Below are 24,786 nucleotides of genomic sequence, written 5' to 3'. Positions count from 1 at the left end.
GCCCTTCCCCCAGTCCAGCTCTACTACAGGCTAGCCACCCCTGTGGGATAGAGGAGGGCCAGAGAAGGGAGGAGCAGACATCCGATGGGTGCTGGGGAGGAGTTTGTGTGTGTTCATGTGCTATGGATTCTGTATGTGAACAACATATGAACGTCCAGATTTATGTGTAGGCATGGGTGCAGGCAAGTGTGTGTGTGTGTGTGTGTGTGTGTGTGTGTGTGTGTGTGTGTACATACACGTCAGCATGTGTGTGTAGGCATGAGCATGCTGGCATGAGTGTGCAGGGAAATGTGGTGAGGGCAAGTGGGTGTCCCTGTGTGCACAAGGAGAAGTCGGGTGCACAGGAGGCGGGGCCCTCCCTTCTCACCCGACGGCCTTTTGTTCTTCCTGCAAGGGGCTTGTGGCCTTAGGAACCAAGCGTTATTGTAAATGTGTGGCAAGTGGGGGTACGGTGTGGCCATTCCAAGGAATCCCCAGGGTGAATCCTTCAGAGACAGCAAGGACCTTTGCGAGAAAGAAGCCATCAGCCTTCTTGATCTGCCCAGTAGCTGTAGATGAATCGGTACAGCAGGTTTGCTTAACAGAAATGATGCCTGGAATGTCTCTTGGAGAAAAGGGCAATTATCTGGATAATTTTCCCAACTCCTCCCTCTCTTCACTGAGGAGGGCGCAGATACAAGGCTCGTTCCCACCACCTGCCTTTCCAGGGCTTAGACATTCATTCAGCACATCTAGTGTTCAGGACTTCTCTATAGAAGGCATAGCCCCCAACCTCGGGTCTAGGGGGAGAGAGGAGATTTCTGCAAGGCAGGGAGCACTGGTCATGTTCATTTTGTCATGGGTTCGACGAGCCAGTCCTAAGCATCTGCTATGTGTGGGTCCCGTGTCAATGATCTGTCCTGAGAATAAAGACCGTAGGAGTGAGGAGGAAGGGACAGAGTGCTGAGGGCAGTGCTTGCTGAACACTTCTCACAGTGGGGAGTCTCGAGGACAAGGGTGCGCTTGGTTAGGTGGGCACTGTAAGGTGGGGGGAGGGGGAACCCAGCAACAGCACGGAGACGGGAATGAACCCATAATGTATAGGAGGCAGGACAGGCTGGCATATATGGAGCAGAGGAAATCTCTGAGCCAGAGAGGGTGGGTGGGATCAGACTGGAGAGGGCCTCGAATGGTAAACGGAGGGCATACTTTGTTCAAAATGGCCCCTTGGCTCTGGGCCCTGGTGGGTAGGGAATGCTTCATGGCTGAGGTGGGTCCTGAGCCGACAATGCTTGGAGGACCGGTAGAGGTTGGACAGATAGAGAGAGGAGCGGGAAAGGCCTTGGGAGCAGCAGAGAGAGCTGGATTGAACCTGGTCAGTTTTCAGGAACAGCCTGACCTGGCTGGAGCTGAGTTTGCCTAAGGGATGAGGGGGGAAAGAAGGCTGGAGGCTAGATGGAGGTGGGCTTGTGAGCGCTTCTAAGGCCAGGCTAAGGAAGCCAGACCTGCTTCCACTGGGAGGAAGTCACTGAAAGGCTCAGGGGACAAGTTGATCCAGGAACCCCCCAGTCAGTGGGGGTCAGGGGTGGGGGGAAGGGAGGCTCTGCTCATCTCCCCTCACCCATGAAGGGGCAATTCTAGTTACCCAGCCCTGGTGCCAGCTGCTCCCTCTCACTCTCCTCCCCAGGCCTGGACTTGGCAGCTGTTTTCTTCCACTTGTGGGAATCGGCTGTGCTATTAACCCCTTTGGTTCCTGTCGCCTCTGTCTACTTTCTGGAGTTTCTGGCTACTTCAGTGTAGATCATAGGTGCCTAGATCTACACCTGAAAGGAAACTCAGAAGCCATCCATCTAGTCCAATCCTCCCTCATTGGACAGAGAGGGAGACAGGAAGATTTAAAGGTCAAGTGACTCATCCAAGGTCATACAAGTCATAAGCATCAGGGACAGGAAACAGTCCTTGATGTCAATAAGAATCATCAATTAAATAGAGCTGCTGAGTAAAAGAGGCCCTGAAATTCCCGACACCACTTGTGGATTTTATGTTCCTTTGCATTATCTGGGACCTCTCAACCACCATACCGCCTCCCCCCCCCCCGAACCCGAAGTTTGCCTTGGGTGGAATTTTGAGAGCATGGGGTTAAGTGACTTGCCCAGAGTCACACAGCTAGTAAGTGGTATGTGTCTGAGGCAGGATTTGAACTCAGGTCCTCCTGACTCCAGGGCCAGTGCTCTATCCACCGTGCCACCTAGCTGCCCCCTGTAGGTGGAATTTTAAGGAAGGAGGACATCAAGGGGCCGGGCAGTATAATACTGTGTTACTATCTGTGTGACCTTGGGCACATCCTTTCCCTCCTCCCCAGACCTCAGTTTCCTCCTCTTTCAAACGAAGGAAGTGGCCTTGGAAGCCCCTTCCAGCTCTAGCTCTGGGCACCTAGGCTTTACTCCCCACCTCCAACTTCTGCTGTTCCCACCCAGCTAATCCTCAATCCTGGCTTAGCCTCAGCCTCCAACTTCTCCCCTCCTACTTCTGAGTGGCCAAGTCATGAGACCGTGCTGAAGGGGGCGCACCATAGAGTCATACTCACCTCTGCCTGATTGGCCTCACACTTCCCAGCTGCTGTGCCTGGTCTTCTCTGCTCTCTTCAAGCCCCCTACTCCACCTGGTGCGGTGAGCGAATGGAGAAAGCCTTGACGACTAGGAGAATGGGGCTGCCATCAATAGAAATGGGAACAGAGTTGGGAGGAAGGAGGGTCTGAAGTTGGCAGAGTGGGTGTGATGATTGATGGGACAAGGGGCTGGTGGAGATGGGAAGAAAGGGGGACTGGCAAGCCCCTCTGTGGCCTCCGAGACGCTAGGGCAATATGGGAAGAGACCTAGAGGGCTTGTGAAATATTGAGGGGAGATGAGTTCTCACCTTCCTTCCTCATGTGGAGAAAGGGAAATAGAGGTGAGAAATAGCTTGATGTACTAGTAAGAAGACCTAGGATCGAGTCTCAGCCCTGCTGTTTACTAGACACATAACCTTGAGTGAGTCAGTTAACTTCTCTGTGCCTTAGTTCTCTTACTTGTAAAATGAGAGTAATTGTCCCTGTAGCACCCCTTGGACCCCCACCCCTCCATCAATGTGTCGTGGTTAATTGATTGGATTGAATTAAATTGAATTGAATTGAACTCCACCAACTCACAGCCCTGCGTATTAGGCTAATTACAGTGGTGGCTCTTGCCATCTCTAGACCTCCCTCTGTATTGTCCCAGCTCAGCCTCACATCTTCTGAGGCCTGGGAGGCAGGAATTTTTGTCTTTATTTTACCCTTGAAGAAAGGGAAGCTCAAGCTCTCCAAGGTCATACAGCTAGCTAGTAATGGCAGAAGTGGAACCTGACCCTAAGTCACCTGAGTCATAATCTAGCCCTCTTTCAGCTCTTGATGAATTTGGGCCTCAAGGAACAGATTAGGACCCCCAAGGAGGTCACCTTGGAGAGAGAGGTTTCCATAGAGTGGCAAGTGGGCGGGGACAGAAGCCTGTTTGTAAGGGATTGAGGAGGTAGTGGGTGGTTGGGAAGTGGAGGCAGGGAGCTTAAACCACAAGTCTGAGGAGTTTGGCAGTGAAAGGGAGGAGAGGTAGGATGGTAGCTTGAGGACCCAGCGGGACCTGGCGAAAGTTTTTCCGAGATGGGGGAGCATATTTGAAAGGCTGAGAAAAGTGAAGAGGAGAGCAGTGAAGAGGAGAGATGAGTGTGTGAAGCAGGACCCCCAGGAGGTAGGAGCAGATGGGCAACAGCCCCACTGTGAGCAGCTGAAACTCTCTCTGTATGCCCCCCCAGTCATCAATTATCGGGCACTTGTCCCATTGGTGTGGGCTGCTTCATTACCCATCATGGCATGCTGTATGTCATGAATAATGTGGCAGAGCCCATGAGTGATGGATGTGTGCATAGATACACGCATCATGTGAGAACAGGCAGCGGGAGGTGGTGATGAGGGGGAGGCTCTAGTACAGGGAGATGGGAGCTCCTGTTTCAAAAGGTCTTCGGCTGTTGGGGCTCAGGGAATCATCCAGGCATTTGGCCCATGGACTAGGGAAACTAGAAACTGGGTAGGAAGAGGGTTGGGCTGCTGAGAACTTGGTCTGTAAAAATTGGGACCACAGATACCCTGACTCTTCAGACTCCAGGGATTTTGGCCATAACTGGGGAAGCCTCAGTCCATTTACAATTAGAACTCAGAGTTTGAGTTAGAACAGAGACTGGAGCCAACTCAGTCCTCTCAGAAATAGGACTGAAACTTGACCTGGAGCTGCTTATGGGGTGGGCACTTCAAACGACCGCCAGCCGTAGTCTTCTCCAAACTAGACCTGGGGCTCGGGGGCAATTTGGTCCACTCAGAGCTTGGACTAGCATGGCCTTCAAGGCTTGGGTGCACTCTCTAGCCTGTCATTTGCTACCTAACCCTCAGGTCTTCTCTGCCCCTTGCCTGTTCTCTCTTTAACCAGGTTTTCCCAGTACGGCGGAGACACCAGGTGTACTAGATTGTGACTGGGATCCCCCCACCTGTCTCAGAGAACAACCTTGTCCATGGATCAGCCCCCTCCTCGGACCTCGACAAACCACAGTGCTTGTGACTGTTGTTAGCTGGCCGAGTTCCCAAAAGAAGATTCCTGCAGACTTCTATATAGCATGAAATCACTGTTGATGACCTCTTAACCAGGCATGTGGGCTAAGACTATCCTTACCCAAAGCCACACACTACCTGATGCTCGTGCAGAGGGTTGGGGGAATTATGCCCAGGAAGGGCCCCGAGGAAAGCTAGCCTCAGTGAAATTGAGTATTTGCATTCAACGATTCACCAAGTAAACAGCCCCAAAAATTTATTCATTGAAACCTGAGTTGATGCGAGTGTCTTTGTAATTTCGATCCCACTCATTCGTGTCTCCATTCTTGTTTTCTCCTTTCTTTTCTGTTCCACCAGGCACTCCATATTTCTGCTTTCAGAGACTGCTCTGCACAGCAGTGTTCCTTTCTGACCAAGTAGTCCTCCCAGCACAATCCAGCCAAGTGCTAGCACTGAGCAAAGAAAGGGGTTACCAATTGTGAAAGCAAGATGGGAGACGTAGCCAACAGCTCTGTCGGTCACCATGCCAAGAACCAGCAGCATGGAGCCAACCGGGCGGGGGGCTTCGGCTGTACGCTGCCGGAGCTCCGCTCCCTCATGGAGCTCCGGGGGGCTGAAGCTCTGCAGAAAGTCCAGGAAACCTATGGGGATGTCAGTGGTCTCTGCAAGAGGTTGAAGACCTCCCCCACTGAAGGTAGGTGTGCTCCACGATCTTCCTGACCCGGGAGGGGGAATGGCTGGTCTTATGAACACAGTCAGCTGGGTGCCAGAGGGCCGCTTCTCCACCTTCTTGCCAGCCCACAAGTCAGGAACCCTCCTGCTGTCCTTCTCGGGCTTCCTCGGGCTGCCTACCATGCCCCCCTTAGAAATTCCCCTTTCCTATCTCCCATCTTATCTGACCTTAGATCTCATCTCTTCAGGATCTTCCTCCTGGTTGTTTTTCGGATTTATCTGATACTGTGGCCTGTATAAATACATTGTGTGGGTGCTGGTGGACTAGGGGACCTTCCCTGAGAAGGTCATAGGATTTAGAGGGGACTTTAGAGGTTATTGCATCCCTCAAATGAGATAATATTTGTGGAGCACTTAGCATAGTGCCTAGCAGATTGTAGGGACTCAATAAATGCTTATTTCCTCCCTTCCCTCCTTCCCCCTCATTTTAAAGAACAGGAAACTAAGTCCAGGTGAATCAGTGATGTGCCAAAAGTCATAGATTTGAAGCGGGAAGGGATCTTGGAGGTACAGTCCCCTCATTTTACAGGTGAGGAGACTGGGGGACGGAGAGGTTAAGTAACCTGCTCAGGGTCACACAGTAAGTGTCTATGGTGACATTCCAACACAGGTCTTCCTGATTTCAGGTCTGACACTCTATCCAAGCTGCCTGTGTGTGTGTATATATGTGTGTATGATTTGGGTTTTTTTCTGTGATTCTGATGGGTTAGTGGGACCTTCTAGAAACAGTGCAAAGGAAAGGGCTCACTTTACACATAAGGAAACTGAGCCTTACAGTAGTTACATGATTTGCCCAAGATCACTCAGGTAGCAAGTTACTGAAGCAGGATCCTCTGGGTAAATATATTTAGAATGGCTGGGTCAGACGGACAGGGGAGACGTCCCCAGCGTGAGCAGTTACCACCTCTCCTTCTGAGCGAAGTGAGCGCTCCTCACCGTGATTCTTCCCCTCTGCACTGGGCGTATGGGCCTTGTTGCAGTTCTCCCTTCACTGGGGTGCATGGGTACCGGGGAAGAGAGAGCATCTGAGCTGGGCCTTAACAAATAGGTAGGATTCGAATATGGGAAAATGAGGAGGAAGGGCATTCCAGGGAGGGAGCACTGTAAATAAATCAGAGGAGGTGGGAGGGAAGGTAGCAGGTACAGAAGGCTGGTTAGGAGACCAGGATACAGGAGACCGAGTTGGAAAAGATCTATTGGAGTCAGATCGGAATGGGCTTTAAATGCCAGACTAAGGATTTTTGACTAGTAGACAGCCAATATCTGTCCTTGAGTCTAAAACCTTAGTGAATCCGATTTAATGAACAATGAGACTGATTTGTTATTCATATAAATGGGTACTTTTTTTTTTGGCTTTTTTGGTGAGGCAATTGGGGTTAAGTAGCTTGCCCAGGGTTACACAACTAGTAAGTGTCATGTGTCTGAGGCCAGATTTGAACTCAGGTCCTCCTGACTCCAAAGCTGGAGCTCTATCCACTGCACCACCTAGCTGCCCCTAAATGGGTACTTTTAAAGTGCTTGAAAACACCCTTCCCCATAGATTAAATATTCCCACTGCAATCTGATTTATGGTATTTACTTGTCCAGCAACCCAGTAATCCCTTTTCCTACAGAGACTGTGAAGGCCAACTCCTGTACAGCTTCTGGGTCAATATTTAAAATCATAGGATCGTAGACTAAAGCTAGAAGGAACTTCAGAAGTCAACATGTGTACTCCCAACCCCATCTCTTTTGTTTTACAGAAAGGGAAACTGAGGCCCAAGGAAGGCCCAAGGTCCAATGTCACACGTAGGATCCTAGAGCTAGGGCTGAAAAGGGCCTCAGAGGTCATCTAGTCTAACGCCTTTGTTTTACAGAGGGTAAACTGAGGCCAAGGGAGGTGAGGTGACTTGCCCAAGGTCACACAGCTCATAAACAGCAGAGCCAGGATTTGAACCCAAATCCTCTGACTCCACATTCGTTGTTCTTTCATACTGCCCCTCCCATTAATATCTACCTGCCATGTCATCACATTCATGAAATTAAATTAACAGAACTAAATCCCACATTAATGAGTTTTGGCTGTGAAATGAGGATAAAGGGGCCTTTGCTGAGCCTGGTTTCCTGTCCCAGGGGTAGGTGGATTTGATTCCATTTGAGATGGAGAGCTTTGGGAATGGTCTGTGCCAAGGCCCTGCCCAGGCCTGTTGGGAAAATACAAAATGAGCTTGGTAGCAAACTAATTGATTCCCACCCCCCACCTTCTACTCCATCATCCTCATCTCCCAGCCTCTCAGCCCCTCTTTCTTATTCCCTACATCCATCTACCTCCCCCCATAATCCTCATCTCCCAGACTCTCACCCCCTCTTTCTTATTCCCCACATCCATCCACTCCCCCCCACTTTCTACCCCATCATCCCCATCTCCCAGCCTCTCACCCCCTCTTTCTTATTCCCCACCTCCATCTACCTCCCCCTCACCTTCTACCCCATAATCTTCATCCCCCAGTTTCTCACCCCCTCTTTTTTATTCCCCACCTCCATCTACCTTGGGTCCCGTGCAGTAGACCCAACAGTGTTTCTACCCTCTAGCCCTTCTTTTCTTATCCCATGGTCCTTATCACTGACCTGGTGATCATTACCACCTCCCAAGTCTCTAGTCTCTCCCAAGGCTCTAGTTTCTCCCCTCCCTACTCATCTTCCCAAACTACCAAATTTGTCTTCCCAAACTCCCTGCTTCCAGCTTTGTGGAGCTAAACCAGCTAAGGCAGGAAAACTGGATTCTCATCTGGGTTCTGCCACTAGTAGCTGTATGGGAAAATCTGTATGGGAAAATCCCTTCATTTCTCGGGGCCTCAGTTTTCGCATCTGTAAAATGGGGAAGAGGGGAATGATAGCCACCCTATCCATCTCACAGATCTGTTGTGAAGCTTGAATGCCATCAGGAGAGTGCTTTGGCAAAGTTGAAAGGGCGAGACAGATGGAAGGGGTGGTGGTTGTTTTTCATGACGAACCCTTCTGGGATCTGTTCCCTGCAGAGCATTTTGAGCTCAGGGGATGTTTCTGGAGAGCCACCCAGTCAGTCACCCGCCCCTTAGGCAGAGCTGTGCTGTGTTCCCAACCCTGACTGCTATCCATCTGCACCCACCTGCTTACACATTGTAGGCCCACCTGCCCAAGGAAGGCCCTGATCCAATCCTGATATTTACATTGGGGCCCACAGACAGTCATTCTCATTTCTTCCCAGGGGCGGGACAGAGACCAAAGGCTCCCTGGGGTGGGGGTGAGGGGGCTGCTTGTCACTGAATATCAGAGTTGGGAGTTGGGGGTTAGGAGATCATCTAGTGAAGAGCTTTTCCAGTCTCAGCTTGAAGGCATTCCATAAGAGGTGGTCTGCACCTTCCCAGGAAGGCAGCGCCCTCTGTGTCTAGATGGCTCTCCTCCTTCTGAGGTGGTCTTAAATTGCAGCGCCAAACAAAATACTTCATGTAGAGTCTGACCAGGACAGATTGCAGCAAGACTAGACGTGACCTCTCTAATCTCAGACAACGCAGCTTAAGACCCCATTCTCTTCCTTGGCTGCCAAGCCACGCTCTTGACTCAATGAACCTCCCCATCCAGCTGTTCTTCAAACGAATTAACCCTGAAGGTGAATTTTTCAAAACCCAAGAGCATGGCTTTTACATTTATTCCCATTAACTTTCTTCTTCCTAAATCCAGCCCAGTGTTTTAGCCTGTGGAGACCTTTGGGGATCCTAACTCAGTCATCCATTCCCTCCTAGCTTTGTATCATCTGCAGATTTAAGAAGCATGCCCTCAATACCTTGATCCAGCCCAGGGCCAAGCACAGATCCCTAGCCTAGGGCACTCCACCGGGACTTCTTCCAAGTTGCCATCAAACCATTTGTGAGTTCCTTTTGGGTGCAACCAAACCTGCAGTATTGAAGTCATCTATGTCTCCTGTCTCTCTACCCTGACATTGCTCCATCTTAGCTATATAGCATTAGTGGGAAGACAGATGTTTAGCTGAAGTCTAGGTAATTCAGTATCTACAGCATTTCCTTGATCAACCAGGCTCGAGTAACCCTGGCAAGAAAGGAAATAAGGTTAGTCTGGCATGATCTATTGTTCTAGCTGAAGCCATGCTGTCTCTTAGACATCACCACTTCCTTTGGGGGTTGTTCATTAACCAGCCCTTTGTCAAGAATTTTGCCAGGAATCAATACTGCACACCCTAAACCTATAGTTTGCAGACTCCATTCTCCTTTCTTTTTGGAAAACCAGAGCACTCTTTGCCCGTCTTCAGTCCTGCTTTCTACAGTCCTTTAAGGCCTCCCTGACAGTGGCTCAGCCATCATAGTCGGCCAGTTTTTTCAGGACATATGGACATACACACATAAGCTTTCTCTGATAAGATACATGCGAATATGTACCCGTGTGTGTATATTGTCATGGGACCTTCAAGCCCAAGCCCCTATTTAATGGAGGAAAGCCTTCTGCCAATGCAGGGAGCTGCCTTTATGATCTTAGAGAGTTGTCTGGGGCCCCCAGCCCAGGAAGGGAAAGTGATTTCCCCAAGGTCATACATAGGACCCTAAATCTAGAGTTGGAAGGGACCTCAGAGGCTACTTAATCCAGCCCCCTCATTTTATAGAAAAGGAAACTGAGGCACGAGGAGGAGAAGGGACTTGCTTCAAACCCAGATCCCCCAACTCCAAAGCCAACACCCTTCCCACTGTACCATACTACCTCCCTCTAATTCTTTCCTATAATATTCAGTCTTCTCAGCCATTAGGTTGTACCAAGTCAGCTCAGGGAGGGATGCCATCAAATCCTTTTATCCCTAGGCTGGGATCTGAGTGAGATTTCCATTAAAATCCTAGGATCACATACAGAATGCTCAAATCTCTGTAGTTAGGAGATTTCACTATCTCTCTCAATGAGGAGCCCCCTTTCCAACCTCCATCCTCCCCCCGACATGGTCATCTGGCCCTTACTTGAATACTTCTAACTGAGGGATTTCACTTTCTCCATTTCACTAAGGATTACTTAAACTAAAGAGGGTGCTGCAGAAGCTGGAATCCCTAGGTTCAAGTCCTGCCTGGCACGTCTACTGGCTATGGGACCCTGGGCAAGTCATTTGAAGTCTCCCGGCCCCAGGCAACTCTCAGAGTTCACAAGTGGGTTCCTCCCTGCACTGGCAGAAGTATCATTGAAAATGACAGGTCCACTAAGCCACTGGCAGGAGCCTCATTGCCTGGGCAGGAAGCCCTGGGTTCCACAGGCAGAGGCCAAGCTTTGGCAGGTCCTAGCATTCGACAGACGATCATTAAGTGTTCACTGTGTGCAGGGCCACTGTGTCTCTTTATCCCCAGCCCTTAGGACGGTGCCTGGCACACGGTAGGTGCTTAATGAATTCTCATTGAGTGATGGAGGGAGTAAGCTAGGCCTCTAGGGCCCTTGGCATTTGGAATCTACCAAGAGGACAGGCTCTGAGCCCAGGCCCCAGGCCAAACTGGGGGTGTCTGTTGTGTGAGAATCAACCTCTCTAATTTGGGAGGTTGACCGCTGGGTAAGGAGGTATTTTCAGCCACTGCCCCTCATAAAGGCGCTACTAAGTCAAGAGAGAGAGGGATCTGCGGCAGTCCGGGAGGGGATCCCCATACATCCCAAAGCAGGCCTTTGATCCTCTCCCTTGATCTTTTAAAGGCAGAACCCAAGAAAACCAGGCAGCAGGGTTGGGGAGGCCGTATCCAGCCCAAGGCAGCAACCACGGGCAGTCCCCGTGGCGCCCCTAGGAAAGCCTCAGCTGGCCAAGAAACAGCCGGGCAGGCCTGCTGGCCTGGGCCCACAGAAGCCACCAAGGGTTTTCGGCATTTGAGAAGGTGGTTTTCAATCAGTGTTGATACAAAGAGGGGTTTCTGGTCCTTGTTGAGAGGCCTGAAATAGCCGATTCACCAGACATCTCCTTCCACAAACATTCCTATTAATCAGTTAATTGAGGATTTTCAGTAATCATCTCCAGACCCATTTCTGCATGAGGTAATGGAAAGGGCATATGGTTTGGAGTCAGACCACTTCCTACCTGGGTGACATTGAGCAGCTCACTTTTCCCCCCTGGGTGGCAGGTTCGTCCTCTGTAAAATGAGAAGGTTGAACCCCAGTTCCTCTGAGGCCCGTTTCAGCTCTAGGGTCTTAGGACTTCCTGGTCTTGGTCATAAACACCAGCCATCTTGGCCACCTCTCTGGCTTAAAACCAATGAACTTCCTCCAAATTCTTTGACTTTTCCCTTTCTCTGAACCTGGCGTTAGTCTTACCTGTGGATTCTCCCATTCCCTCCGCCCTGGTCTAGGTACCTGCCACCTCTCACCTCCTAATGGGTCCCCCTGGCTCCAGTTGATTACCCCTTACAATCTACTCTTCATATTTTGGCCAGAATAATCTTCCTTAGGGGCCTCTCTGATCATAACACTCACCTGCTCAAAAAAAAAAACCATTCCATGGTTCCCTGTGGCCTACTGAATAAACTCAAAATCCTTGATGTTGATATTCAGGGCCCTCCATGGTCTCCCACCACCAAGCATCTTTCCAGCCATATCTCCTCCTGCTGCCTTTTATGCCCCCTCTCCTCCAAGGCACCATGTACAGGCATAGCTTTAGTTGCTGGCTAGTTGCTGCCTAGGGCTTGGGCATATCTCCTCAGCAGGATTGGAGGCTCCACCAGAGGAAAGCCTGAGGGTCCCTCTCCTCCTTGCCCTGGCCTTGCCGAGATCAAGACTCTGCCCAGGGCAGAAGTGAAATCTGTGAGACTGGAAACGTCTTGAGGACAGGCATGTTATCACTTTTCCTGGGCCACAAGCCCAGCTTGATCTGATAGGAGCTTCAGAAAAACCAGTACAACTGGGCTTAGGCTTCAGGTTGAGGCCAGAGGTAAGCCAGGAAACAGGAGATGAGCCCAGGTGCACAGAAACAGCCCAGGTAAAAGGAGAGGAGCCCAGGTGCACAGAAATGAGCCCAGGTAAAAGAAGATGAGCCCAGGTGCATAGAAATGAGTTCAGGTACAAGGAGATGAGCCCAGGTGCACAGAAATAGCCCAGGTACAAGGAGATGAGCCCAGGTGCACAGAAATAGCCCAGGTAAAAGGAGATGAGTCCAGGTGCACAGCAATAGCCCAGGTGCAGGGAAATGAGCCTAGGTACAAGGAGATGAGCCCAGGTACACAGAAATGAGTTCAGATAAAAGGAGGTTGAGCCCAGGTACAATGATATGAGCCCAGGTGCAAGATGATGAGTTCAGGTACAAGCGGATGAGCCCAGGTGCACAGAAATGAGCCCAGGTACAAGAAAATGAGCTCAAGTGCAAGGATATGAGCCCAGGTACAAGGAAATGAGCCCAAGTGGAAGTAAATGAGCCCAGGTGTGCAGAAATAGCCCAGGTAAAAGGAGATGAGTCCAGGTGCACAGAAATGAGCCCAGGTACAAGAAAATGAGCTCAAGTGCAAGGATATGAGCCCAGGTACAAGGAAATGAGCCCAAGTGGAAGGAAATGAGCCCAGGTGCGCAGAAATAGCCCAGGTGTGAGGAGATGAGCCCAGGTGAACAGATATGAGTTCAGGTAAAAGGAGATGAGCCCAGGTGCAAGGTGATGAGTTCAGGTACAAGGAGATAAATCCAGTTGCACAGAAATGAGCGCAGGTAAAAGGAGATGAGTCCAGGTGCAAGGAGATGAGCCCAGGTACAAGGAGATGAGCCCAGGTGCACAGAAATGAGCCCAGGTACAAGAAAATGAGCTCAGGTGCAAGGAGATGATCCCAGGTACAAGGAAATGAGCCCAGGTGCATAGAAATGAGCCCAGGTGCACAGAAATAGCCCAGGTGCAAGGAGATGAGCCCAGGTACAAGGAAATGAGCCCAAGTACAAGGAAATGAACCCAGGTACAAGGAAATGAGCCCAGGTGCACAGAAATAGCCCAGATACAAGGAAATGAGCCTAGGTGCAAGGAGATGAGCCCAGGTACAAGGAGATGAGCCCAGGTGCAAGATCAGTCCAGGTACAAGGAGATGAGCCCAGGTGCACAGAAATGAGTTCAGGTAAAAGGAGATGAGCCCAGGTGCTCAGCTCTTCACCTTTTAACCCCAGCCTCATTAATAGCAACGTCTTTCTCAGTACCCAAATGCCCAAATGCTCACAGTGCCTCCTTTCCAACCACATGAGGGTCCCCACCCCCACTGACCTCTTAACAGGAATACATATCTAATCCTAGGAAGCCTTTCCTTTACCTGTTAGCCTTGTTCAGTGTTTCAAAGGTCCGGGCCCTCAGGAACTTGCAGGATTCTGCCCTGGGACTAGGGAATAGGGTGACCCTGTGGTCTGGAAGGGAGGAGGAGGAAGAAGAAGAGGAAACAGAGGGATGGGGAAGGAGGAAGAGGAGGAGAAGGGGGAGAAGAAGAAGAGAAGAGGGGAGGGGAAGGAGGCTCAGTGACCCAAACCTCAGCCAAGGTGAAAGGCCTTCCTCATCCTCCTGAAGAGGCATCCCCTGAGACCTAGAGACCAGGGTTCTGATCCCAGCTCTCTCATGAAGCTTGTTCATGTAACCTTGGGCAGCTCTCTTCCCTTCCCCGGTCCTCAGTTTCCTCCTCTGTGGGGTTGCAGGAGATGATCTCTAAAGGCCCTTCCAGCTCTGACAATCAATGCTTCTAATCTGATTCCTGTGGCATCTGGCTGCCTGACATGGGCAAAGTGCCCTGTGTGTGTCTGTGCCACCTGGCCAGACACTGCCCCCACTATGACTCATTTGCGGCCCTAGCCTTCATAGCCTTTGGAAGCAAGGAGGCAAGGAAAGGTGGGTGTGAAGGGGGATGGGAGGCCTCCCTCCCTGTCTCCTCTCCCCCTCCCCCTTCTTATTTCTTCTTTCCCTTCTCTCTTCTGCTTTCCTCCTCCCTCCTCTCTTCTCTCTTTCCTCTCCTCTCCTTCTTTCCCTTCTTCCTTTCTTTCTTTTTCCCCTTCTTCCCCTTCTTCTTTCTTTACCTTTTCCTCTTCTCTCCTCTCCTCTCTCTTTCCCCTCCTCCTTTCTCATTTTCCCCTTCTTCCCCTTCCTCCTCCTTTCCCTTTTCCTCTCCTCTCCTCTTCTCTCCCTCTTTCCCTTCCTTCTTTCTCTCTTTTTCCCCTTCTTCCCCTTCCTCCTCCTCTCCTTTCCCTCTTTCCCCTCCTCCTTTCCCTTTTCCCCTTCTTTTCTCTTCCTGCCCTCCTCCCATCTTCTTTCCATCTCCTGCCTCTTCCCTTCCCCCTCCTCCCTTCTTTCTTTTCCCCTCTCTCCTCTTTCCCTCCTCATCACCCCCACCCCTCATACCTACACACACACACACACACACACACACACACACACACACACACACACACACACACACACCCTCACCCTCAATGCTTCAGGGAACTTGAATCTAGCCCATGCCTGCAGCATGAAGCTTGGGAAAGAAAAGAGAAAGTTAAGACTGAGAGAGGAAAGAGAACTGAGGAGGAGAAGGAAAGATGGAAGGAGACCAAGGCAAAGGAAGATTGAGCTAGAAGGGAGGGAGGGGGCAGGAGAAGGGCACAGAGATGGAGGGAATGAGCAGGATGCTGGCTTGCTGCAGCATCAAGGGCAAGCCAAGGAGAGACTGAGAAAGAGGGAAGCACAAGGCACACAGGGGCCATACATGGGATGACACTTTCCATGTACCAAAACAGCCACCAAAGGGCTTCCCCCTGGAAAGAAAGGGATTATGGGAGAGTGCAGGTGACTGAGGCTAACAGGTAGGTTTCCCCCCAGCTCAGTCTAGCCGACCCCAGGGACTAGGACAGCTCTCCCCTTTTTCTGATGGGGCAAGAGGGTAAATCCCCAAACTGCCTGTTGGTGAGGAGCCAGTGAGAGAGACGGTGGCTGGGGCACAAGCTGGATGCCAGAGAAAGAAGGGACCAAGAGGTTGCTTGCTGTAATCTCTCTCTGTTCCTGTTACTCCTATTCACTCAGAGAATCTCAGAGCAGGGGCCAGACCCACAGAGAGAATCTGGTCCAATTTGTATCTGAACATGAATCTTTTCGAAAACTTCCAAGGATGGGGACAAGGGAGGAAAAAGAAACAAGCATTTATTAAGAGCCTACTATATGCTGGGTACTGTGCTAAGTGCTTTACAACCCTAGAGGAGCTCCATTTGATCCTCACAACAACCCTGGGAGGTAGGTGCTATTATGATTTACAGTTGAGGAAACTGAGGCAGACAGAGGCTAAGTGTCCAGGGTCCCACAGCTAGTAAGTGCCTGAGGTAAAATTTGAGCTTGAATACAGTGCTCCAAGTTCTACCTTTTCGGGGGGGGGGGGGGGCGGGGTGTGGCTGGGGGTAGGGGAATGACAATCAGAACAAATCTAGTTCCCCTTCCTCCTGACAGCATTCAGATATTTGAAGGTAGTTCTTGAGGCCTCCCTAAGTCTTCCCTTAGTTCCCTCATTCATTCCTCATGTGACATTGTCTCCAGTCCTCTCACCGTTCTCTTCGTCCCTCTCTGATACACTCTCATTTGTAAATGTCCTTCCTAAAATGTTCATTCCCTCAGCAACACTGCATTGGGGAAGAGTGAGCCCACTGTCACTCAACGTAGCAGAGCATTCTTTGGGTCAGCAAGTACCTGCTGGTAGGGAAGTTATCTTCACGTGGGAATAGAGACAGAACTGGACCTGTGATTTCTTTTTTTTTTTAATTTTATTAATTTATTTTGATTTATCAACAATCACTTCCATATGCTTTTGAGTTGAAAATTTTTCTCCCCCTTCCTCCCCCCTACCCTCCCCAAGATGGTGCACAGTCTGATATAGGCTATACATTTACATTCCTATTAAATACATTTTCACATTAGTGAAGTTGTAAGTAAAAATTAAAACCAATAGGAGGATCCATCGGAAAGAAGAAACAAAACTCAACAGAAGAGAGTTTCTTTCTTTGGATGTGGATAGCATTTTCCATCCCGAGGCCTCTGGAGATGTCTTAGATCCTTATATTGCTGGGAAGGGTTAAGTTTATCAATATTAGTCATCACACAACGTGGCTGTTATTGTGTACAACGTTCTCTTGGTTCTGCTCACTTCACTCAGCATCAGACCATACAAATCTTTCCAGGTTTTTCTGAAGTCAGCCTGTCCATCATTTCTTATAGCACAATAGTATTCCATTACATTCATATACCACAACTTGCTCAGCCATTCCCCAGTGGATGGGCATCCTCTCAATTTCCAATTCTTTGCCACCGCAAAAAGAGCTGCTGCAAATATTTTTGAACATGTGGGTCCTTTTCCCATTTGTTTGATCTCTTTGGGATATAGCCCTAGAAGTGCTATTGCTGGATCAAAGGGTATGCACATTTTTGTAGCCCTTTGGGCATAGTTCCAAATTGTTCTCCAAAATGGTTGGATCATTTCACAACTCCACCAACAATGTATTAGTGTTCCAATTTTCCCACATCTTCTCCAACATTTATCATTTTCCTGTTTTGTCATGTTGGCCAATCTGATAGGTGTGATGTGGTACCTCAGAGTTGTTTTGATTTGCATTTCTCTAATCAATAATGATTTAGAGCATTTTTTCATATGACTATAGATGGCTTTAATTTCTTCATCTGAGAACTGTCTGTTCATATCCTTTGACCATTTATCAATTGGGGAATGGCTTGTATTCTTATAAATTTGTAATTCTCTATTATTTTAGAAATGAGGCCTTATCAGAGATACTGGTTGTAAAAATTCTTTCCCAATTTTCTACCTTCCTTCTAATCTTAGTTGCATTGGCTTTGTTTGTGAAAAACTTTTCAATTTAATGTAATCAAAATTATCCATTTTGCTTTTCATAATGTTCTCTATCTCCTGTTTGGTCATGAATTCTTCTGTTCTCCATAGATCTGATAGGTAAACTATTCCTTGCTCCCAGTTTGCTTAGTATCAGCCTTTATATCTAAATCATGAACCCATTTTGACTTTATTTTGGTATATGGTGTGAGATTTGGGTCTATGCCTAGTTTCTGCCATATTCTTTTCCAGTTTTCCCAGCAGTTTTTTTCAAAGAGTGGGTTCTTATCCCAGAAGCTGGGGTCTTTGGGTTTATCAAATAATAGATTACTATAGTCATTGACTACTGTGTCTTGCATATTTAACCTATTCCACTGATCCACCACTCTATTTCTTAGTGGACCTGTGATTTCACTGGCCCTAGGAAAACCCAGAGGAGGAAACTCCATCTGTCTTCTTCTCAGCAACTTATTTTCTGGAATTACCTTGAGCACTGGGGGGGGGGGGGGGGGGGGGGGGGAAGAGAGAGAGAGAGAGAGGGAGAGAGAGAGAGAGAGAGAGAGAGAGAGAGAGAGAGAGAGAGAGAGAGAGAGAGAGAGAGAGAGAGAGAGAGATGCATGAGTTGCCCTGAGGTCATAATGCCAGGATATGTTGGAGGTGGGATTTGAACCCAGCTCTGTCTCCACTATCTCTCATACTCTAACATGCACTGTGCTAAATCCCAGGTTCTTGACATGTTGCTAGCAACTCTGTCCCTGCCTCACCCCATTGGATTGAGTATTCTGGTGATCTCCAGCTTGACTCTGGTCATGACCATCTCTGGCTGTGACTTGGATTCTGCCCCCAAAGAGGTCTTCCCTTCAGCCCTGTGGAATTGCTTTTATTCACCAGCACCATTCAACACTAGGCCCTACTTCCAAGAGCACCCAGAGCTGAACACAACACTCCACATTTACTGACTGGGGCATGAGACTACTTCCTTCATTCACACCCCTGATTCTTACTGAGTTTACAATCCACCAAAACTCCTAGATCTATTTCAGACTATGCTTCCCCCCCACCCACCCCCATAAGTACAAATGCAGTCGATCCTTGAACCTAGTGGTAATAATTCTTTATACTTCCTTAGATTTGTCCCATCTTTTTAGCCTGCCAAGGTCTTTCAGAATCTTTGTCATCCTACATGTCAGCTAGCCCTCCCATTTTCATAATTTGGTAAGCATACCGTCAGTGTCATTGACAAAAAAAAAAAAAACATTGACTAGAAGAACAGGGCCAAGGACACCTCTTTCCAGCTCAACGCCAATATTCTAATTCTGTAATTCGATACCCTGTGATCTCATCCAGGAAGCAAGCCCTGAAATACCCCTGTGTGCCCTCTGGTGGGGTCTGTGAATAATAATAATTATTATTATTATATCGTCATTGTTAACCATCCATATCACAGGGGATGCTGGGACCTGGTCCTCTCTCAGTAGTTAGAGCCTGGGACTGTCACCCACTGATTATCACCCAAATCTTATTGAGAAGTATGATGTTGCTTTGTCTCTGGCTCATGCCCCCATCTTAGCCATACCCATTCCTTCTTGGCCCAGTGCTAGGTCAATGGAATCTCTGATGACACTCATTATTTTAGTAATGAGCTTGGTTAGATTTGATAGAATATAGTAAAATACAAAGCAAAAAAAAAATTATTACGGGGATGTAACATTCTACTCATGTCCCAGGTACAACTTCCCCAAGTGGTCAAAATCCTGTTCCAGTTGGTATCTATTAGCTGAAGCCTCCCTAGCCAAGGTCCAGGTCATGGGACCATTAGAAGTCAGCATCTAGTCATAAACAGCAGCAGCACAGGGCATAGAACTCTGGCTTTGGCATTCGAGGACCCAAGTTCCAGAAGCAGCTTGGTGATTGTGACCTGGAAGAAGTCACTGAACCTTGATTTCCTTGGTCATAGGATGCAGAGGGCCCTTCCAGCTAGAAAGCCTCCAAGAGCCTCCAAAGTGGGGCATAGATGCCAATCACATTCCTTCCTCACTCAGCTTAGCCCTGGCCGTAGTTTCCTCTTCTGTAAAAGGGGGTTAATAGCCCCCCTGCTGGGGGTGTTGCTCACCCAGGAGATAAAGAACATGGAAGACCTTTGGTCAAGAAGCTGCAGTAATTACAGAAGTGATGTACGTTTTTCTAAAGCTCTTTCAGGTTTGCAAAGTGTTTAAGAGACCCCGGTCTCATTGGAGTCCCACAGCACCACTGAGAAGCAGGAACAGCTAGGTCCTGACTAGTGTAATAAGGAATTCCTTGTAGTAGTCACATTATTTGAATTCTCCTTGCATATTTCCATTGAGCTGGAACCAATTACCATATTTTACATAATTACAAAAATAGGGGCCGGTAGGTGGCGATGCTGTGTTTAGAGTGACAGGCCTGGAGTCAGGAAGATGTGAGTTCAAATCCAGCCTCAGACACTTGCTGTGTGACCTTGGGCAAGTCACTTCACCCTGTTGGCCTCAGTTTCCTCATCTGTAAAATGGGTTGGAGAAGGAAATGGTGAACTACTCCAGTATCTTTGCCAAGAAAACCCTAAATGGGGTCATAGAGAGTCAGACACAACTTCTAATGATGTAAATTTGAGTACAGAGACCACTTCAGGGAATTCATTATTAACTGATTGCTACCTAGCTGTGTTGCAACAATCTTTACCTCCATTTTACAGACAAGGAAACTGAGGCTCCAAGAGCTTATATCTGGCCCATGGTCACGTGGCTAGTGAGTATAGGAGACAGGATTTGAACCCAGGTCCCTCACGACTCCAAGACCAGTGTTCATTCTGTGAGAAAGTTTTACCAATTAATTGGTCTGAATGAATGATTTTGTCCATGGTCTTAGATGGTTTACCCCATGCCCATGTTTGACTGTTTGTTGTCTTGGGTTTTTGTTATTCTTCTTGCCAACGTGCAGGTCTGTCAGATAATGTCACTGACTTAGAAAAGCGGAGGCAGATCTATGGACAGAATTTCATCCCTCCCAAGAAGCCGAAAACCTTTCTTCAGTTAGTGTGGGAAGCTCTCCAAGATGTCACCCTCATTATCCTGGAGATTGCTGCCATCATCTCTCTGGGGCTCTCCTTTTATGCCCCACCCGGAGAACAGAGTGACGGTGAGTGTGAGATGGGCCTGGCCTAGCCCAAGACCAGGGAGGGCAAGGGAGGGAGCCCAACAATTCAGGCCAGCAGATCTTGGGGAAAGGAGAGACTCAGACCCACCCCCCAGGAAGCTTCCAGTCCCACTGAGGGAGCCAGGCCTCACCCACAGGCAACACTCCAAGAATGTCATGTAGCCAAATGGGGAACAGTGTGGGGGAGACGATAGGGGCTCCAGTTCAAAGGCAAGAGAAATTCCTGAGGACCGGGGTAGTCTGGGAAGCTTTGATGGAGGCCGGAGGACTCGGAGATGCCTCTAGGCTGCCAGCGCCTTCCTGCTGACACTGTGGCACCCTCCCCAGCCCTGTTTTCCTTCCTCAAGTACTCAGAACCCTGAAGTAACCCACCTCCCCTCTCCCCTAGGCAAAACTTGCATTTTCTTTTGGTATAAATATTTGCTTTCCCCTTCGCCCTCCCAGAGGTCTTTATAGTTTTTGAAGTACCTGAGATGCTGCCCTCTCACACATGGGGCCCCACATTAGCCACCTTGGGACCTTGCATCCACTGAGAAGCATAGTGCATGAGCAAGAAACACACGTGTTTTCTCTTTGTCCAGTCGTCCAGAAGGCACTTAGTTCAAAGCAAAGGCTTTGTGAAATCACGATAAACAATTCCCTTGCCCACCACTATACACGCGCTATATCAGGGAAGACATGCATACATAGTACCTGGGGATGAGGGGACATGACACGTGTGTGTTTGGTGGGTGGCGAGGGGGGACGGACAACTCACACCTTCTCCAGTGATGGACCATTGAGATCTTCCGATGTTGTCGTCTTCCCTTGCTTTCACTGAGCCTGTTGAGGAGGGTATCCAAGAAATCTCATGCCTTCCAGGGAAGGAATCACTTGTGTGTTGTTTTCCTTCCATCATATTATTAATTTTACAGATGGAGAAACTGAGGCACAGAGAGATGAAATGATTTACCCAGGGTCACTCATAGGCTTCTATATCTAGAGATGGAAGGGACCTCAGAGGCCATCCTGTCCAATTCCCTCCAGATGCAGCGTTTTCTATTTTAGCCTGCCCACCCTTGGGTGCTCTTTCCTTCCCACAGTCTCTACAATCCAATTCCGCCAACATAATTGAAACTCAAGTGCCCATGGAGGCCTCACTCTCTGTTCTGTTGGCTGGACGCTTGGTGCCCAGAGTCTGGCAAGGTCCACTGACCTTGACCCCGGGGCAGGGACCAGCTCTTTTTTCCTCCTCTTCTGTCTCCTGACCCTCTCCCCAATCCTGCATGCTAAGGCCATGTCAGACTGCCTGAACGATGTTGCCCTGGGCCTGCATGATTACAAAAATGGCGGGAGTGTGCCAAGGCCTATCTAAGCCTTTCCCTCTCCCTTGGGGGCAGCCTGTGGGAATGTCTCAGCTGGGGCTGAGGATGAGGGCGAGGCAGAGGCTGGCTGGATTGAGGGAGCAGCTATCCTACTGTCGGTCATCTGCGTGGTGCTGGTTACGGCCTTCAATGACTGGAGCAAGGAGAAGCAGTTTCGTGGTCTACAGAGCCGAATTGAGCAAGAGCAGAAATTCCAGGTCATCCGGAAGGGGCAGGTCATCCAGGTTCCTGTGGCTGAGCTCGTGGTGGGCGATATCGCCCAGATCAAATACGGTGAGAGGGGATGGGGGGATCGTCACACCTTCCCAGGGGCCAACAGGTCCTACCAAATGAGTTACATGCAAAGCGGGGAGGGCCAGGAGGTGCCCTTCACTCCGAAGCTTTCTTGTCCCATTTCCTAGCCCTCATCTTCAGCTTCACTTGGCCTTCTAAAGTGTCAATTCTACCAACGGTTCTACTGAGCTTAGAACACGAATAGAGACACTCCTCCCTACTTATCCGGGGACCTCCCTCCTTTCCCCCCTCCTCATCAGGAAACATATAGACCCTACAAGGGGCCCAAGTCTAATGGCAGCTGGCCTTTGTGGGCAGGTGGTGCCGGGGCAGGCTTGGCCTGGGGTACTACAGTGCCCCTTCGAAGATGTTTTTATGTTCTTCTTGCCCTTAGAGTCATCATCCCCCGGGACTAACCACTTCTATATACCATTACCAGGGGTGGGGAACCTGTGGCCTTGAAACCACACATGGCCTTCTAGGTCCTCAAGTGCGGCCCTCTGACTGAATCCAAACCTCACAGAACAAATCTCCTCTCCATCCTCAAGTGCAGCCCTCTGACTGAATCCAAACTTCACAGAACAAATCCCCTTAAGAAAAGAATTTGATCTGTAAAACTGGGACCCAGTCAAAGGGCTGCACCTGAGGACCTAGAAGGCCACATGTGGCCTCAAGGCTGCAAGTTCCCCACCCCTGCATTAGACAGTACAGTTATCCCTTCCACATCAAGACTTACCCCATGGAAATTTCGATATAGCTTTCAGTATATCACGGGTCGGCATAAGAAATAAAATGGGAATTTTGGGGGAGTTTTGTGAAAGCTGTAGATGACACAGAAAAAAGGTTAGAAACTCAGAAATGCATAAAATATATGTATAATATTGTATAATATCACCATAGTTTATCTTTTAATACCATAATAATTCAGACTTCTTTGGTATGAAGGGAGGACCAAAACGTTTTACATGGATTTTCCAGATCACGGGGGCACTGTGCCCTTAACCCCCAAGATGTGGAAGGGATAACTATCTAGAACCCCCCGTTCCCCAGTGGAGCAGAGCACGGATTAAGGGGAGGCAGGGACAAAGGGTTGAATCCTAGGCCCCCATCAGCTGCAGGAGAAAGAAGGGAGTAAAGAGGAAGATTCTAGCTTGAAAGAAGGAGAAACTTTCTAAAAGTACTGTTACAGAAATGGAGGTAGTGAGTTCTCCTTGACTTCGGGCAGAATCTGAATAACCCACTTGTCAAGAATGTTGTGGGATGGTTCACATGCAGGTATTGGCCAGACTCTGCCTTCTGAGGTACCTCCAACCCCAAGATTCTATGTTTCTGTGGTAAGAGGAAGAAAGAGAAGGGGGAGGGAGGGTTGCTTGAGCCCTGCATGTTCCAGCTGCTTCCTGATTCCTTTTTTCTCTTGCTGCCCCTCCAGGTGACCTACTGCCTGCAGATGGAGTGCTCATCCAGGGCAATGATCTCAAAATTGACGAGAGCTCCCTAACAGGAGAATCAGACCATGTGCGCAAAGCAGTGGACAAAGACCCCATGTTGCTGTCTGGTAAGTAAGAATCCCAAGTCCTGGCTCCGGGCAAACACTAGGGGTTTTCACTATGAGGTGAAACATGGACTTTGTCCATGGGGTTTTCTTGGCACAGATATTAGGGTGGTTTGCCATTTCCTTGTCCACTGTGTCCCCATTTTACAGATGAGCAACTAAGGCACGCAGGGATTAAGTAATTTGCCCGGGGTCACATAGCTAATAAGTGTCTAAGGCTGGATTTGAACTGAGATCAACCCCAGGCCCAGTGCCCTATCCACTGCAGCACCTAGCTGCCCCACCACTCTTGTAACCCTTTCTAAAAAGGGAATAGAAGGAGACTGTATGGGAGCATGCTGGCACTGGAGTCAGAAGGCTTGGGTTCGAGTCTTGGATCTGCTGCTTTACTCCTGGTGAGACCTTGGGCAAGTCCCTTCCCCTCCCTGGGCCTTAGATTCCTCCTGTGTAAAATGAGGGGGTTCCATTGGATAGCCTCTAAGGGCTTATTATCCTATAATCCCTTGTATTTTGACTCTTCCCCAAAATTCCAGTTCTTGCTATGGCCTAGCCTTTGGTTTTTGAAAGCCTTCACATCCCAATTTGGACCCTATCCCTTTTGCCCCATGAAAGGAGTTTTCCCTTGGGCCTAGTGAGTGGTCTAACTGGCATCTGGCTTATTAACATTACTGTCTTCACACTTGGTTTGGGGTCAGTCCTTGTTGGCTGTTTCGTGCCACCTTTCCCAATTTGAAGCTCATTTGTCCTTACTAGAGAACATTAAAGCCAATTTGAGACTTTCCATGGCATTTCCGTGTTGGAAATCTGGGAGGTGGAGGCAGGGAGGGATGGTGGGGGGGGGGGTAAGATGGCCTGAGCCATCCTTACCCATCAGATAGTGACCCCAGTAATACAGGCTAGTCCCACACAGTCAAACTTGCTTGCAAGGAAAATCCAGGCTCATGGGACAGAGACAACCAGGCCCAAGTTGTCACTTTAGAGATAGATTTGCCATTTTATGGAGTCCCAGAATGTTAGATCTGGGAGGAACGTGGGACATTATCTGTCTCAGTACCTTCATCTTATAGAGGAGCAGCGTGGGGCTTGGCAAGAAGAAGGAAGCTCCCCCAAGTCACAAAGCAAGAATGTCACAGCTCTGGGCCTAGCATCCTAGATCCTTCCTTTACGTATACTTCCCACCTGTGACTCCACAGCCAGCAGAGCAGCCTCTTGTCACTTGACTTGGCCACTATGAGCTTCATGGTCTGGGGCAAATCATTTCCTGTCTCGGGGTGAAAATGTACTACAGCATTAGAGCTGGAAAGGAT

General features: G+C 49.1%; 1 protein-coding gene across 12 annotated transcripts in view; it reads left to right on the top strand.

The window, feature by feature from the left end:
- The window catches only part of ATP2B3 (ATPase plasma membrane Ca2+ transporting 3), a 137,222-nt gene that overhangs the window by 32,160 nt on the left and 80,276 nt on the right, over window positions 1-24,786 (top strand). For all 12 annotated transcript variants that reach the window (XM_078147746.1, XM_020977278.2, XM_020977271.2 and 9 more), the window contains 5 exons: window positions 4,474-4,688; window positions 4,950-5,286; window positions 20,075-20,272; window positions 21,670-21,927; window positions 23,357-23,482. In XM_078147746.1, coding sequence (XP_078003872.1) covers window positions 5,082-5,286; window positions 20,075-20,272; window positions 21,670-21,927; window positions 23,357-23,482 — 787 coding nt within the window. In that variant the 5' untranslated portion in view covers window positions 4,474-4,688; window positions 4,950-5,081. The remainder of the gene's footprint in view (window positions 1-4,473; window positions 4,689-4,949; window positions 5,287-20,074; window positions 20,273-21,669; window positions 21,928-23,356; window positions 23,483-24,786) is intronic.

This window comes from Phascolarctos cinereus, unplaced genomic scaffold, assembly GCF_003287225.1.
Source record: "Phascolarctos cinereus isolate Bilbo 61053 unplaced genomic scaffold, phaCin_HiC Scaffold_8;HRSCAF=390, whole genome shotgun sequence".
In the NCBI taxonomy this organism is placed as follows: domain Eukaryota; kingdom Metazoa; phylum Chordata; class Mammalia; order Diprotodontia; family Phascolarctidae; genus Phascolarctos; species Phascolarctos cinereus.
This window is presented reverse-complemented; position numbering and strand designations above follow the sequence as displayed.